At 38.4% G+C, this 14462-nt stretch overlaps 1 protein-coding gene across 5 annotated transcripts in view; it reads right to left on the bottom strand.

Moving 5' to 3' along the window:
• GGNBP2 (gametogenetin binding protein 2) overlaps positions 1-14462 on the bottom strand; it is a 31338-nt gene extending 16876 nt beyond the window's left edge. For 4 of the 5 annotated variants that reach the window (XM_063110406.1, XM_063110408.1, XM_063110409.1 and 1 more), the window contains exons 1-5: positions 14302-14462; positions 13598-13793; positions 6239-6319; positions 4065-4318; positions 1762-1860 (exon numbers count right to left, since the gene is read on the bottom strand). In XM_063110406.1, the coding sequence (XP_062966476.1) occupies positions 1762-1860; positions 4065-4318; positions 6239-6319; positions 13598-13690 (527 nt within the window). In that variant the 5' untranslated portion in view covers positions 13691-13793; positions 14302-14462. Of the gene's footprint in view, positions 1-1761; positions 1861-4064; positions 4319-6238; positions 6320-13597; positions 13894-14301 lie in introns of those variants that run through there. The other variant, XM_063110407.1, reaches the window with a different exon arrangement.

The following is a 14462-nucleotide window of genomic DNA, read 5'->3' as shown; positions in this document are numbered from 1 at the left end:
ATAACACCAAGGCCACAGGTTCGGATCCCTATATAGGGATGGCCAGTTAGCTTGCTTGGAGAGCGTGGTGCTGACACCACCAAGTCAAGGGTTAAGATCCCCTTACTGGTCATATCTTAAAAAAAAAAAAAGAAAAGAAAAGAAAGATAGGAAAACATAGCTGTATGTCAATTTAATAAAAGCAGATAACTGATAAAGCAAAGTCATTGAGAACAAAAGAAGAGATGGAATCCAGAGCAAAAGCGGAAGGACTGGTCTTTGAAGGAAGGCAGCAATGAGCACAGATGTATAAGATGCTGGGGTACCTGTTGCTTTTTAGTTCCTCACTGAAGAATACGCATAACAAGAAGAAGAAACTGAAGGCAGACTTTTTACTATACCATACTACTCTGTGCCTTCGGCCAAAAGGTCATTCTCTAATGAGAAAATTAGACACCTGCACTTAGAGAGTTAGCAATTCCCTAAAGATATTGATAAATCAAGTATGCAAAACAACAAATATCCTTAGATACTTAGTAGATATCTACTTTAGATTGTGTAGTGCTCTACTGGGTTCAGAGTACTCCTACACTTAGATATCACATACTGTGTGGTTCGTGTTTGGATTCTGATTCAAACAAACCAATTTAATACTTTCAGATACAGAAGAGAAAATATGAATATGAATGAGGTATTAGATTATTATAGTTAATTTTTTTATGTGTTATAATGGCACTGTGGTTATGAAAGAAAATTCCCATACATTTAGAGGTGCATGTGGAAGTACATAGGAGTAGAATAACAGTATGCCTGGGATTTGCTTTAAAATACTTCAGCAAAGAAAAAGGTGGATAAATGAATCAAATGTGGTAAATCTTGATAATTATTCAATCTGGGTAAAGGTACATAGGGGTCCTTGTATAGTCTCTCCTTGTATAGTCTTTCTGCTTTTGTTTGACAGTTTTCAAATAAAAATTTAAAAATATTTCTTGTTCCTAAGTATAGAAAAAAACTTCTTAATAGACTGTTAACACACCACCACCTGGTCATCCAGGTCTTTGTATCAGGAGAGAAAATGTCTACAACAATGGTGTCAATGACACTAATAAGATATTCAAATATTAACTTTTAAAACTAATTCAGAGTAAACTATAGTTTTAAAACATTTCATTCTCTCCAAAACAAAAATTACTTCTTAGAAACTGCCTTTCAAATTCCAGACTTCACCTTACCATCCCCACCCCCAAGCAATTTTGTAGGGGACAACTGTGGCACTGTGCTGGGAGATGGGGAAAAAGCAGCTCTGGCACTGTAGCACCTAACCAAGAAGAAAACTGCAAATTAGTTACATAAATGCATACTGCCATAATTCAGGACTTTTTTTTTTAAATCCTCGATAAGTTATTAGAGAGAACTAGAGACAAGAAAGAAAAATAACTTATACATTATGACTATTATATAGATCAAAGAATATCAGTACTTCAACAACTTTCATACTGGCTAAATAAATTTCCACAAAGATCTCAACCTGTTTCCTCTAACACATTTAATATAAGGAAAAAAAACAAACCCCCACCCCCTAAAAACCAAATCTATATTGAGACCCTATAGTCACAATATAAAAAGGCCTACAGAACCAGGGAATATATTTATTTTGATCTATGTCATAGAGTGTAACCAATTAATGAATTAAAACTAGCAGTGTTTATTCTTTTTACTAAATATAATCAACATTTATAATCTTAACAATGACGAAGCACCTTGATATTCAATTCTACTTACCCCAAAGGTTTTGGCTTGTGTGTGTCTAAGGAGTGTAACTGACATCTCTTGTTCTTCTTACTTTTTGGAATAGCATCTATCATGTCATTTAGTTTGGACCTAAGTAAAAATAAAATAAAATAAACCACAAAGGGTTTGATTAATATTCATTTTTCTTTCAAATTTAAAAAATTTCTATTTATTGCCTTTTATTAAGAAGTGTATTTAAAGTATTATAGACACATCACCTACCTTGAAAATTTCTCAACCAAACAAATTCTAACCCAAGAGAGTGTGTACACTCATGTTCACTCTCCATCCCCAGCCTGTCAAAATGCTGATAGAAACCTGCTGTAGTCAATGTACTCTTTCCTCCAGACTGCAACCGTCTCACTCATCCCTGTATCCTCAATGGATCCAGCAGTGTAGCTGACACTGAAATATTTTATGACTGCTACCTAACTCTAATCCACCATCCCTTACCCAAACATTATCTAAATACATAGTATCTTTGATGAGCAGCCACTGAAGGAAACTTTATGCAAATATAGAATATGTACCACTACTATCCACACCCTACATTCAACCAATCAACAAAGGCTGTCAACAATAACTTTTAAATATATCTAGAATCAAATCACTTCTTATCATCTCCACCATTATCATCCCTGTCCAACCCACCAATCTCTAACTTAGTTAACTGCAATAGCCTCCCAAATGGTCCCCTTGCTACCACCCTTTGCCCTTTACGTTCTAGGCTTCACTCAGCAGCTGGAGTCATCCTTGCAAAACATAAATCAGACTCTATTATTCCTCTGTTAAAAACCCTTCAAGGGGGCCAGCCCCGTGGCTCACTCGGGAGAGTGCGGTGCTGATAACACCAAGGCCACGGGTTCGGATCCCTATATAGGGATGGCCGATTGGCTCACCTGGGAGAGCGTGGTGCTGACAACACCAAGGCAAGGGTTGAGATCCCCTTACCGGTCATCTTTAAAAAAAAAAAAAAAAAAACCCTCCAAGGGCTGGACAGTTAGCTCAGTTGGTTACAGCGCAGTATTACCCCCTCACTAGCCAGCCACCCAAACAAAAACCCAAACCTTCCAAGGCTTTTCTCAGGCAGAGTAAAAATCCCAAGTCCCTACCATCACCTCTAAATAGAAAAACCTCAGGTTTGGTCTTCAGAACACTTCTCTTTTCCTATTCATACTCACTAAATGACACAAATGACACCTCTAGGCCACACCTCTCTGAACTCAATTTGGATGCCCAATTGGTATCTCAAATTTAATATTACCAAAAGTGAGCTCTACAAAATTGCTGCTCAATAAATGGAAACCATTTGTACTTTCTTTAGAACACAAATCTAAGAATCGTCCTTGGTGCTAATCTATTCAAAAATTCTGTTGGCTCATTCCTCAAAATATATCACTATCCTCAGTGGCCACCACTCTGGTCCAAGTCGCCATCATCTCTCCCATGGATCATTAAATAGCCTGTTTCTCTTCTCCCACTCCTTCCCTTACACCCCCCTTCACTTTATTCTTAATACAGAGGTCAAAATAAGCCAAACTTCAAGTCAGATTATGTCACTCACCTAATCAAAACTCTTCCAAAGCTTCCCACATCACTCAGAGTAAAAACAAAAGACCTCAGAATGACGTACAAGGCACTACAGGATTGGTACTTTTGTTACTCTTCTAACCTCATCTTTTATTACTGTTCCCTTCATTCATCTGGCTCCAGCCACTATGGCTTCCTTGCTGTTCCTCTAATTCTTCAAGAAAACTCCAACTTCTGAATCTTTATACCTGCTGATCCTTCTCTGCCGTCCCCCCCCCCCCCCAGATATCTACAAGGTTCACTTACTTCATTCAAGTCCATATTCAACGTCATTTTATCAGAGAGGCTTCCCTGCACATTAATTCTACCCACGCGTTTTCTTTCCCTCGTTTTTCTTTTTAAGTTGTACCTGACAAATTACATGAAGGTACTTCAAAAAGTTTGTGGAAAAATGGAATTAAAGATAATGCAAAACCTTCCATGAAGTTTTTACTTCTTTTTTGTTTGTTTGGTTTTTTTTTTTTGGTTTTGGCAGTTGGCCAGTATGGGGTTCCATGAGCTTTTCGAAGACCCCTTTATTTGCTTTGCTTACTATCTGCCTCTCCTCACATGAGAGGACAAACTTCACATTCACTGACACAATTTTATTTACTCAATAAAATTGTTGAATTGGACTCAATCTTTACCCAGAACGAATTTTTTTAAAAAGCTGCCACTGTCATCAAATTTAACAAACCCATTTTCTCCTAATTGGTTATACTTACCCATGTACATAAAATAATGTAAAAAGCTTCTTTGCATCAGTCATGCAGCTTCGAGTTACAGATAGGACTCCCTTGGGCCCTACTGTTAAAGGTTCAAGGGCAGGATTTCCAGACTCTACAAGCTGGGAAAAGAGGCGCTCCACACTGCGACGACAACCAACACATGGGACAAGCTGAGAAAGTGCACTCAAGACTTCACGTGACGTCACCACCATGGCAATACTTAGATCTTGTTGCTTAAGCATACTATGACGCTGAGAGAAAGAGAAAAATAGACTCTTAAGGAAGAAATAAAATTACTCTTTCACTACTATGAATTCTTATCCTTATGCAGTAAGTACAACTTGAGCAGGGCTTGCCACCGCTATCTGCAACTGAGTCAGAAAGGAAAGATAGTGGGCCGGCCCGTGGCTCACTCGGGAGAGTACGGTGCTGATAACACCAAGGCCCCGGGTTCGGATCCCATATACGGATGGCCGGTTCGCTCACTGGGTGAGCGTGGTGCTGACCACACCAAGTCAAGGGTTAAGATCCCCTTACCGGTCATCTTTAAAAAAAAAAAAAAAAAGAAAGAAAGGAAAGATAGTCAGGCTTATCCATGCTGAACTGAGTATGCTCCACAAAACCCCCTGCCAGAATCTATGGTACAAAACACTCTACTTAGGACGCTGGGACTAAGCAGTATGTGCCCCAACATAACAAAAAGAAGCCCTGCAATTGGAAATTCAGAAATTGGTCAGTAAACATTAAGCCTAGTACCTTCACTTAAAAAAAGTTTTTAAAAAAGAGGAAAGAAAGGAAAGAGTAAAGACACAATGCAGCTTTATTATGTTGTCTTTTCAACTGTTTGTTTCTCTCTCTCTTCTTTTTTTTGTCTTTTCAACTTTTAACAACACACTATGTTGAGCTACAGGAGTCATGTTAGGATAGTGATCATGTAGAGCAGCAATTCCCAATCCTGGAGGTATGGACAGGTGTGTTATGGATTAGTGGGAGGGAACAAGGCCTATCTTACCTATGTAGGAGCCTGCAGTGAGTAACTAACATGCTGGTACACATGAATGCTATCTGTTGGTTATGACAAGGTAGAAAATGATTAAGAATCATAGCTGTAAAGAAATGGGCAAAACTCTAGTAAATAACTTCTACCTGGTAGAGTTATAGTTACACCACAATTAACACTTTCAGATTTACCAAAAAACACATGGGAAGTTAAAATAATTCCCAAGAAGCATTTTCTCACATTTACCATCAATCTTTCAAAGTTTTCTCTAAAAGTAGAATTTTGAAGTACTCTAACAAATTATCTTTCATTACCTTAGTTATATACACTGTATTTAAGTGTTTCATATTTCTCAGGAATTAAATAAAAATCAGAAAGTTTCTAATACAGGATTTTTTTTTCCTTGAACAAAATAATTGCTACAGAAGAAAACCAACAAGTTCTTAACGAAAAACCGCATACACTATCTTTTAAAAAAAGGAAAATAACTGAAAAGTCAACAGCTAAAAAAAAAATTAATAAAATAAAATGAAAAACAGGTAAAGATGGCCTGGTAAAAATTAGAGCCTTATGGACAGGTAAAATGTTAACACAGAACCACCAATTCACTTTCACATGACAGGTACATACGTATCAGGCACATAACTATATTCACATAACAGTAAAAAAGAAAGCAATTTCAATGCAATCTTAAAATAACAGAAATCCTAGGTAAAACAAAATTATACTTACAGTTAAATTTTTATTTATTTATTTATTTATTTTTAAAAGATGACCAATCGTGAGAGTGCGGTGCTGGCAGCGTCGAGGCTTCGGGCTTGGATCCTATAAAAGGATGGCCAGTGCGCTCACTGGCTGAGCATGGTGCAGACCACACCATGCCGAGGGTTGCGATCCCCTTACCGATCAAAAAATAAAAAGTAAAAAAGATGACCAGTAAGGGGATCTTAACCCTTGACTTGGTGTTGTTAGCACCACCCTCTCCCAAGTGAGCTAACCGGCCATCCCTATACAGGGATCCGAACCCGTGGCCTTGGTGTTATCAGCACCACACTCTCTCAAATGAGCCATGGGCCAGCCCTTTACTTACAGCTAATTTTTAAATGACTTTTTACAACACACACCACCACATCACACCCCATTAAAAACAGTGATTTTTAAAAACTATTACCTGAATGAACTGCTTTAGTTGTGTGCTGTTATTCTGATGCCCATCAAGATTTAACACATTGTCAGGAAATTCCATCACCATCTTAAAATACAAACAGAAATCAATTATTTTATACTCTTGGAACATACGATACTATTTTATAAATTCTTAGGACAGAAATAGACCTCTAAAACCAGATTTGCTTCCTCCCCCCAAAAAAGCTTTAAAAAAATCCAAGTACACAAGTTTCTTTCTTTTTTTTTTTTTTGTCTTTTTTGTGACCGGCCGCACCGCGCCGGCCATCCCTATATAGGATCCGAACCCGCAGCGGGAGCCAGCGCCGGACCCTCCCGAGTGCGCCACGGGGTCGGCCCAAGTACACAAGTTTCTAAAGCCAGAATGGTATAGTCATTAGGAACAAAGATGACAGGCAGATATGAATTCAAACCCAAGCTCTGCCACTTACAACTTATGTCATAACTCTAGGCAAGTTGTTTATCTTGATTCTCAATTTCCTCATTTGTAAAATGAGATTAAGTAATAATTTCTAATATCTATCTCACAGTGGTTGTAAGGATTAAATTATATTTTAAGGTGTTTGTCGCAGTGGCCAACAATAGCATCTAATAAGTAAAATAACCTGGTATTTTTAGTTATTCCACGGTAAATGTTAGCTCTAATTATGAACAAAAGGGCCCATTAATATATTTATTCCGTTATCAAAATTCGCTACTAGAGGAAGAAGAATATGAAGCTAATAGATGTTTCAGTATATCAGATAACGGGAATTAGTAACTAGCACATTTCACTGATCTGGCACACCACAGATTTTAAGAAATACTGTAGTTATATACCACTAAAGAAAGAGCCACTTTAACCATAAAATGTCATCAAATTAAAGAAGCATCCCAATTTCAGAGATGTTAAAATGTGGAAAAATAAATGCCTTGAAAACAATGAAATAAAGTAACAAACATGTATCTTAATAAAAACAAGGTTAAAGACATGAAACATGCTGTGCTAAGACAAACTATTTCCAGATGATAAGGGTCACAAACCCAAAGAGTCAAGTCAGGATAAGGAGGCCTATTTGAGGCAAAACCAAAAAATCAAATAACCCACCCAGTTGAATGTGGTCTTAAAAGATCCCTACCCCCTTCCCCAAACAGTACCACAAAGACCTGCTTCTTTAATGGAGGCAACCATTCCTTTCCCTTCACATTAGAAATGACAGATTTAAAACATACTTGTTCTAACAATAAACTGAGGCTTCATTAACAACTAAGGAGGCAAGTGTAAGCAATAGATACAAAATCTTTTCTTGATTTGATTAGGTAGGAATACCAGATATGTGAAGTAGGGAGACAAACAGGTACTGAGAGGATGGACAATGATGCACACACCAACTTAACAACCCAGAGGACTTCACTCTATTTCACAGAATTAGAAACTCCATGTACAATATGATTCAAATTTTTTATATGTGCATATTTTATCTTACAGAAAAAGAAAATACATAATACATTAGAGGTGGCTATCTCTAGGTAGTGGGACGACAGATGGCTTTTTTCTTTATATGTTTCCATCCTTCCCACATTTATTACAATGCACATATAATACTTATTATCAGGGGAAAGTTAATGTTCCTTTCTTCCAATTCTATATTCATTATACCATGTTCAGAGACATGCTTCCATCTCAATAGTTTTTACTGTTCTAGAAGCTTCATCATCCATACATACAGATGAAATGTTTGAATCTCAGTTTCAAGGAACAATTATCCAATTTTCAGGTTCATTGATCTTGATATCTTGTTTCTAGTTTTCCTTCTTATTAATACCTCCAAAGGGTGGTGGTAATAATACTAAAGATACAATGTAGCTTCATATATACTAGACATTGTTCTAAGCACTTTCATATAATTAACTTTACAAACAGTACAAAGTAAAACTGAAGTCACTAGTCTACTTTAATGCTGCAGCTCTAAATGGTCTGGTGAGGATGACTGAAATAAATGGGCAAAATATCTAATGTTCCATACGGCAATTGTATTTATTGTAATTAACATAATCGACTCAAATTTTTAAAAACATTTAATAATAATCCTGGTATTTAGAAATCCTGGTCCAGAAAATAATAAAAGAATAAAAATAGTTAATAGTTCAATTAACTCACATTACATCTTCTGGAATCATCACAGGGTTCAAGACACAAAGAAATTTAACAGTCAAGTCATTAAAAAGGTAAAGGATAAACTTTTAGAATCATGTAATTCAATGGAACACTACACGTCACTCCAAACCTACCATTAAACAACTAATATCTTGATTTGCATTTTTACTTGCTTGATACAAATATACACTATTTTACCACTTACCAATTGCCAACATAAAAAAAAATTAAGACAATTAACTATACTATTTCAAGATCAAAGCCATCAATTTAAGAAACATTCAAAGAATATTCCTTAACCAAATCAAAGTCTCCTCAGCCTGGTTCCTGGGTGAAATTGTAAATTCTAACTCAGTATAAATGGATTATTTTTATTCTGATCAACTGTTTTATTGTTTTAAAAATTAAAGCAGAAGTCAAATAACACATCTAACATACTGAGACCTATCAGCTGACCTTTAAAGAATTTTAATTATATGGATGCCTGCTTTAAGAATCCTTTTGAAAAAGTCAATAAGAAACATGAGTTTAAAAAAAAACGGGCCGGCCCGTGGCTCACTCGGGAGAGTGTGGTGCTGATAACACCAAGGCCACAGGTTCGGATCCCATATAGGGATGGCCGGTTGCTCACTGGCTGAGCATGGTGCTGACAACACAAAGTCAAGGGTTAAGATCCCCTTACCGGTCATCTTAAAAAAAAAAAAAAAAACCCACCTCATTTTAACCTACTACTGACTGAGCATCCCATATCCACAAATCTAAAATCCAAAATGCTCCAAAATCCAAAAACGTTTGAATCCTGACATGATACTCAAAAATGCAGATATATAATAAATACAAATATATAAGCGAAATGCAAATATTCCAAAATCCAAAAAAATTAAAAAACCCAAACAATTCTTGTCCCAAGCATTTCAGATAAGGGATACTCAACCTGTATAGATTAAATGTCAAGATCTAATCTATTACTGTATCTTTCCTAGGTTCCATGGGCTTGGATAACACTAAATTTTTGTACTTTATAACACCCTAGCTAGAGACCTGCACTCACACTAAACTTTGTCTCTGCCTTTCAAACATTTAGGACAATGGCTTTTTACTTTACTGTTTTCTGGCCAATTACCATATGCTGTTTAATGTTTTAAGAGATGACAGTAAGAAAAAGGGGAAGGCAAAGAGGCTAGTAGCACTATTTTTTCCCCATTCTTTAAAACCACTTCCTTGACTTAATCTTCAGATTCTAGGTTACCTAAGGAAAGACAGTTCTGTAAAGCATTTCAGGTGTGGTTTCACTGAGAAATCATTAAGTGTTCAGCTTCATGATGAGGTTGCTTATCAATAGCTGGCCAAAAATAGAACAAGTCATGGTGCTGCAATCACTGCTTTATAATGTTTATTGAATCCATTACCCACTTTCGCTCTTAAGTCCTGGTTTCTCCTGACCACAAAAAATCTGTTTTTAGCCCATTCTCAGAAGCTCTAACCAACAATATTAAGTTTTTATTTACCAAAATCATCGTTACTTTGGTTTTACTCTTTTACTTCTTCATCTGCACAGCTATTTGTAACATCTATCAGCCTTGGTAAAATTAAATATTAAATCAAGAGTTGAAAGAAAACATTAAATACTAAACTTTTAGCAAATGCTGAGCACCTTATCCCCAAGTGGATATGCTACCATTTCCTATCTTTTAAAGTCTCAGAGAGTTAAAGACTCTTAGAAGAGTTTCTAATCCATTTAGATTGGTTTGAGTTAGATAAACTGCGTTCCAGAAATGTTGTAGCAATTTGACAATATGTATCAAGAACTTTATAAAAGGTTCATTTATCCTTTGGATCCAGTAATTCTACTTCCAAAAGCCTGAGAAAACAAATTTTAATGCAAAGATTTATGCATTATTTATATTCTTACAGTATTATTCATAACTATAACTAGAACCCCCCCCTTCTATGTCCAACATTGGAAGAAAGATTAAATTATGGTATGTCACACAATAGAATATTACATGGCTATTAAAAATGTTTAAGAATGACAAGAGAAAATGTCCTCAATATTACATTTGGTGAAAAAAAGCAGGATATAAAATGTTACAGAAGACAATATATCTCAACTCTGTATCTATGTGTGTATTTATGACTGGAATTACACCAAATGCTGGTAATCTCTGGGAGGCAAAAAAAAAAAAAAAAAAAAAAAAAAAAAGATTAAGGCTAATTTGTTTTTTCTGCTTTGTGGTTATTTTTCAAGACTATTTTTTAAAACTACTTGCTTTAAAAATTGTAATTCTTCAAAGATGCCTCTAAAATAAAATCAGTATTCTATCTGCTGTTTTATAATTCCGATAACACCAAACAGTACTATGGCCTCATAGTGTAACACTTTCCTAAATATTACACCAGTTTACTTATTTGGGATATTCTCAAATACACCTACATTATCACTGTGCTCAAGTGTTCAAACCCACTAAACTACTACAGGAATCTTCTAAACATGGATACAACATAGCACAGAAAAGAGGCTACTTTTTCACCTACAAGCTTTTTAATTTCATTTTACAAAGCAAAGTTAAAATTGCTAGTTTATTTTATTTATTTATTTTTTTTTTAAAAAGATGACCGGTAAGGGGATCTTAACCCTTGGCACGCTCAGCCAGCGAGCGAACCGGCCATCCCTATGTGGGATCCGAACCCGGGGCCTTGGTGTTCTCAACACCGCACTCTCCCGAGTGAGCCACGGGCCGGCCCAAAATTGCTAGTTTAAGTAAGGCTGGATGTTTCAGCATCCATTATTAAAAAGATAAAATTTGTAACTGACTGTAAACTGTACAACAAGACTGTAACATCTAGCTGCTAACAAGATTCTAAGACTACTTGAAATAAAGATCACACAATGTTTCCTCAGAGCATTACCTACAAACCCTAGGAACACAGACCAAACCAAACTGTTAACTTCAGGCACACAATGCCATCAAACTATAAGTGGACCAACGTAGAGCATAAACCTCTGTTACAGGCATCTTTCCTCCCTCTTCCATTTCCCCCTTCTCTCCCAACAGGTGCTGGGCTCTGCATTCTCCCTTTATATAGTATTTGGTAGAATGGTCCTGAAAGAAACTTGTTTCCCTAAATATGATGGATCCTTGACAAGAATTTTCACTAACAGCATTCAATGACTGTGCAGAAGTTCGAAGACAAAGTAATAAATAAAATGTCTCACTCATTCCATAGTGATAAAAACCCACTCCGAAGCAAAGAAAAACTGCACTCTTTTTTAAATAAAATGTTATTTCAAGATATTTGCCTTGGTCACAAGTCCACAATATAATAAAAGCAAACTTCAACCACCAGATGCAGTGCAAAATAAGTGCCATACTAAACCGCAATGCAAGGTTACATCTTTTTATATATAAATTCACATCATTGTGAAGAAAAGAGTATAAAAGCACCCCCAAAAGTTGGCTACTTAAAGTGCTATATAACAGATGTATTAATGTACTCCATTCACATTAAAGGTAGTTATGTGGTTACAAGGAGTAAATATGTGTCTTTAAAAATTTTGCAAATACTCAAATTTATGTTTGTTTTCCCTAGGTTCTGATATTACACACTCAAGAGTTATCTCATATCCAAACCCACAGGATTTTTTTTTAAACTTCAAAGCCATTCTGGAACAATAAACCTAAAAGGTCAATAACAAAATATGTGCTTTAGAAAAGTGTTTATGTTGGAGAGGGAGAGAAGAAACAAAATATCAACAAATAAACTCCTATTAGGAGTTTTCAAATTCAGAAACATATCATTTAATTTGATCAGAGCGCTATTTTAAAAAACTATATGAAATATAAGTCCACTACATTTCTAATGCAAAAAGTGCAGAAATCATTACCAAGACATACAAGTAATTTCTAATGCATCAACACAAACTCTATTTACTTTATGTCAGGCCAAATCATTCTACCTTTTTTCATAACATAAAAAAATGCACTTGGATAATTATACATGCTTTCACTTAAAAAGTTCTAAATAAGTCATTCAATAGCTCTTCTAATCATTTTTTAAGTAATGCAGCTCAATCAAGTCTTAATTGATACTGGCAAGCAGAAAGGCATAGATTGGCATCTCTACAATGACTTGCATTTTATATAAAATCTGAAAAAACTTCCACAGATTATCTCAAAAAAAAAATTCAAGACCAAAATGTATCAACTGCCTTTGAATGGCAAAAAAGCCAGATTTAGCTACACTTTATCAAAATAAGCAAATCTATAATCTAAAGCTTCAGCATCATTAAAACGCAGATTTCAAAAGATTATTTGGAAAAGGTTCATTTCATTTCTTAAGAAATAGTGGCAAGCAACTGCACTCATTTCCTGTTCAGATTCAATTCAAATTTCTGCCATTTCCTTTTAAAGGAAATAGTACAGCAACACAGGGCAGAGGGTCGGTAATGGTATACTAACACCAACTCTAAAAAGGAAAACTACCTAGAACTGGGTCTTGACACTCAAGATGAGCAATCAGCTTTTTATAGTACTCTTACACATTCAATAATTTGGCAAAAAAAAAAAAAAAAAAAAGTATCTGTGAACTAACTAAAGAATAATGCCAAGAAAGCCCGTTTTGAAGAGTCATGGCCTAGCAATACAATCATTTCAAGAGTTTTAATGTACTAGGCAATAAGAGACTATTTACAACGAAATCAAATCATTTCAGTAGAATCTGTACAGTACAAGTGCATGTCACTCTGCCCTCAGTAATTACGTTTATGTAGTGAGAGCTATGGTATTAAAATAGAAAATATACAGGTAGCAGTGCAGCTGCGACATTTCCAGATAATTAAGCCTCCCCGAGGGTAGGTGGTTTCTGCAAGGGATAGGCCCTAAACGCCCAAGATCCTTCAAACCCTCTCCGAGTCGCGTGCTTTGCCAAAAGCAGCGTCTTCTAAGGGGAAAGGAAGAGGGTTCAAAAAGGAAAGAAAACTTAAGGAGAGGGGCTCAAAATGTGTACAGAGCGCTGGGCTTGGGGTCGACAGAGGTTGACGAGCGACCGACTGCAAAGGCGAGTTTGTGGGGCCTGCCGGAGAGAAGGCCTCGCCTAGGAGTTGCAACACACTCTTTCTCCAGTGCGCAGCGCTCGGCCTGGGGGAGGGGGAGGAGGAGAAACAGCTGCCAGGGCAGCGGCGGGCCCAGCCCGGCCCGGCCCGCTCACCGTGAGGGTGTCGTCTATGTAGAGGGGAATCTGCCTCCTCTCGAAGGGGAACTCCTCCTCCCCGTCCCTGCACACTGCCACCAGTCGCGCCATCGTCCCCGACGCTGCCGTTGCCACCGTCACCACCGCCTCCCAGCCGCCGCTGCCGCCACCGCTGCCGCCGCCGCCGCCGCTGCCGCCTCCTCCCAGCTCCTGCCTGCAACAGCCAAACCCCGCGAGCGTAAGCACCCGCCGCCGCGCAGCACATTCGCCACGGGGGGGAGGGAGAGGAGCAGGAGGGGACGGGAGAGCCGGGCTGCGTTTCCCATCACCCGATTCCACACACGCCCAGCCAATCAGCGCGGAGCAGCGCCGGGATCCGCCCTCTCGCGCCGCTCTCCCTCCTTGCCCCCGCCCGCCGGCCTCCAGTCAGAGTCCAAAGGAGAGGCGGAAGGGAGCCGCCAGCCCGGGGGCTTCCCCCGCCCGTCACGGGAGTCCCGGCTCCAGGACCCCACCCCTGGCCTCGGCTCCACGGCCCACTCCCCGCTTCCCGTGGCCAGAGTGCCCTCAGCCCACAGCTAACCCCTTCTCCCGTTTCTGGGCGCACCCCGCCCAGTCAGTTCCCCCGGCCGCATTTGTCCAGCGCGACTCCGCCCTCTGGGAGGGGTCGACCCCGCCCCGGCTCAGGAGTAGGGGTTGGGGGTAGGCTCAGAGTCTTTCCTCACCCTTCGCGGAGGAGAGCTCTCCGTTCTGACCTTCACCGTTTTCGCGGTCGCCTCTCTGACCCCCACTTCTGCTCCCCGTTACCAGCTGACGAGGCCCGCGTCAGGGCCAGCCTGGGCGGGGGCGCGGCTCCGAATGCCGTTTCCTCTCTAGGCTCAGTCAG

Source organism: Cynocephalus volans, chromosome 10 (genome assembly GCF_027409185.1).
Source record: "Cynocephalus volans isolate mCynVol1 chromosome 10, mCynVol1.pri, whole genome shotgun sequence".
Taxonomy (NCBI): Eukaryota; Metazoa; Chordata; class Mammalia; order Dermoptera; family Cynocephalidae; genus Cynocephalus; species Cynocephalus volans.
This window is presented reverse-complemented; position numbering and strand designations above follow the sequence as displayed.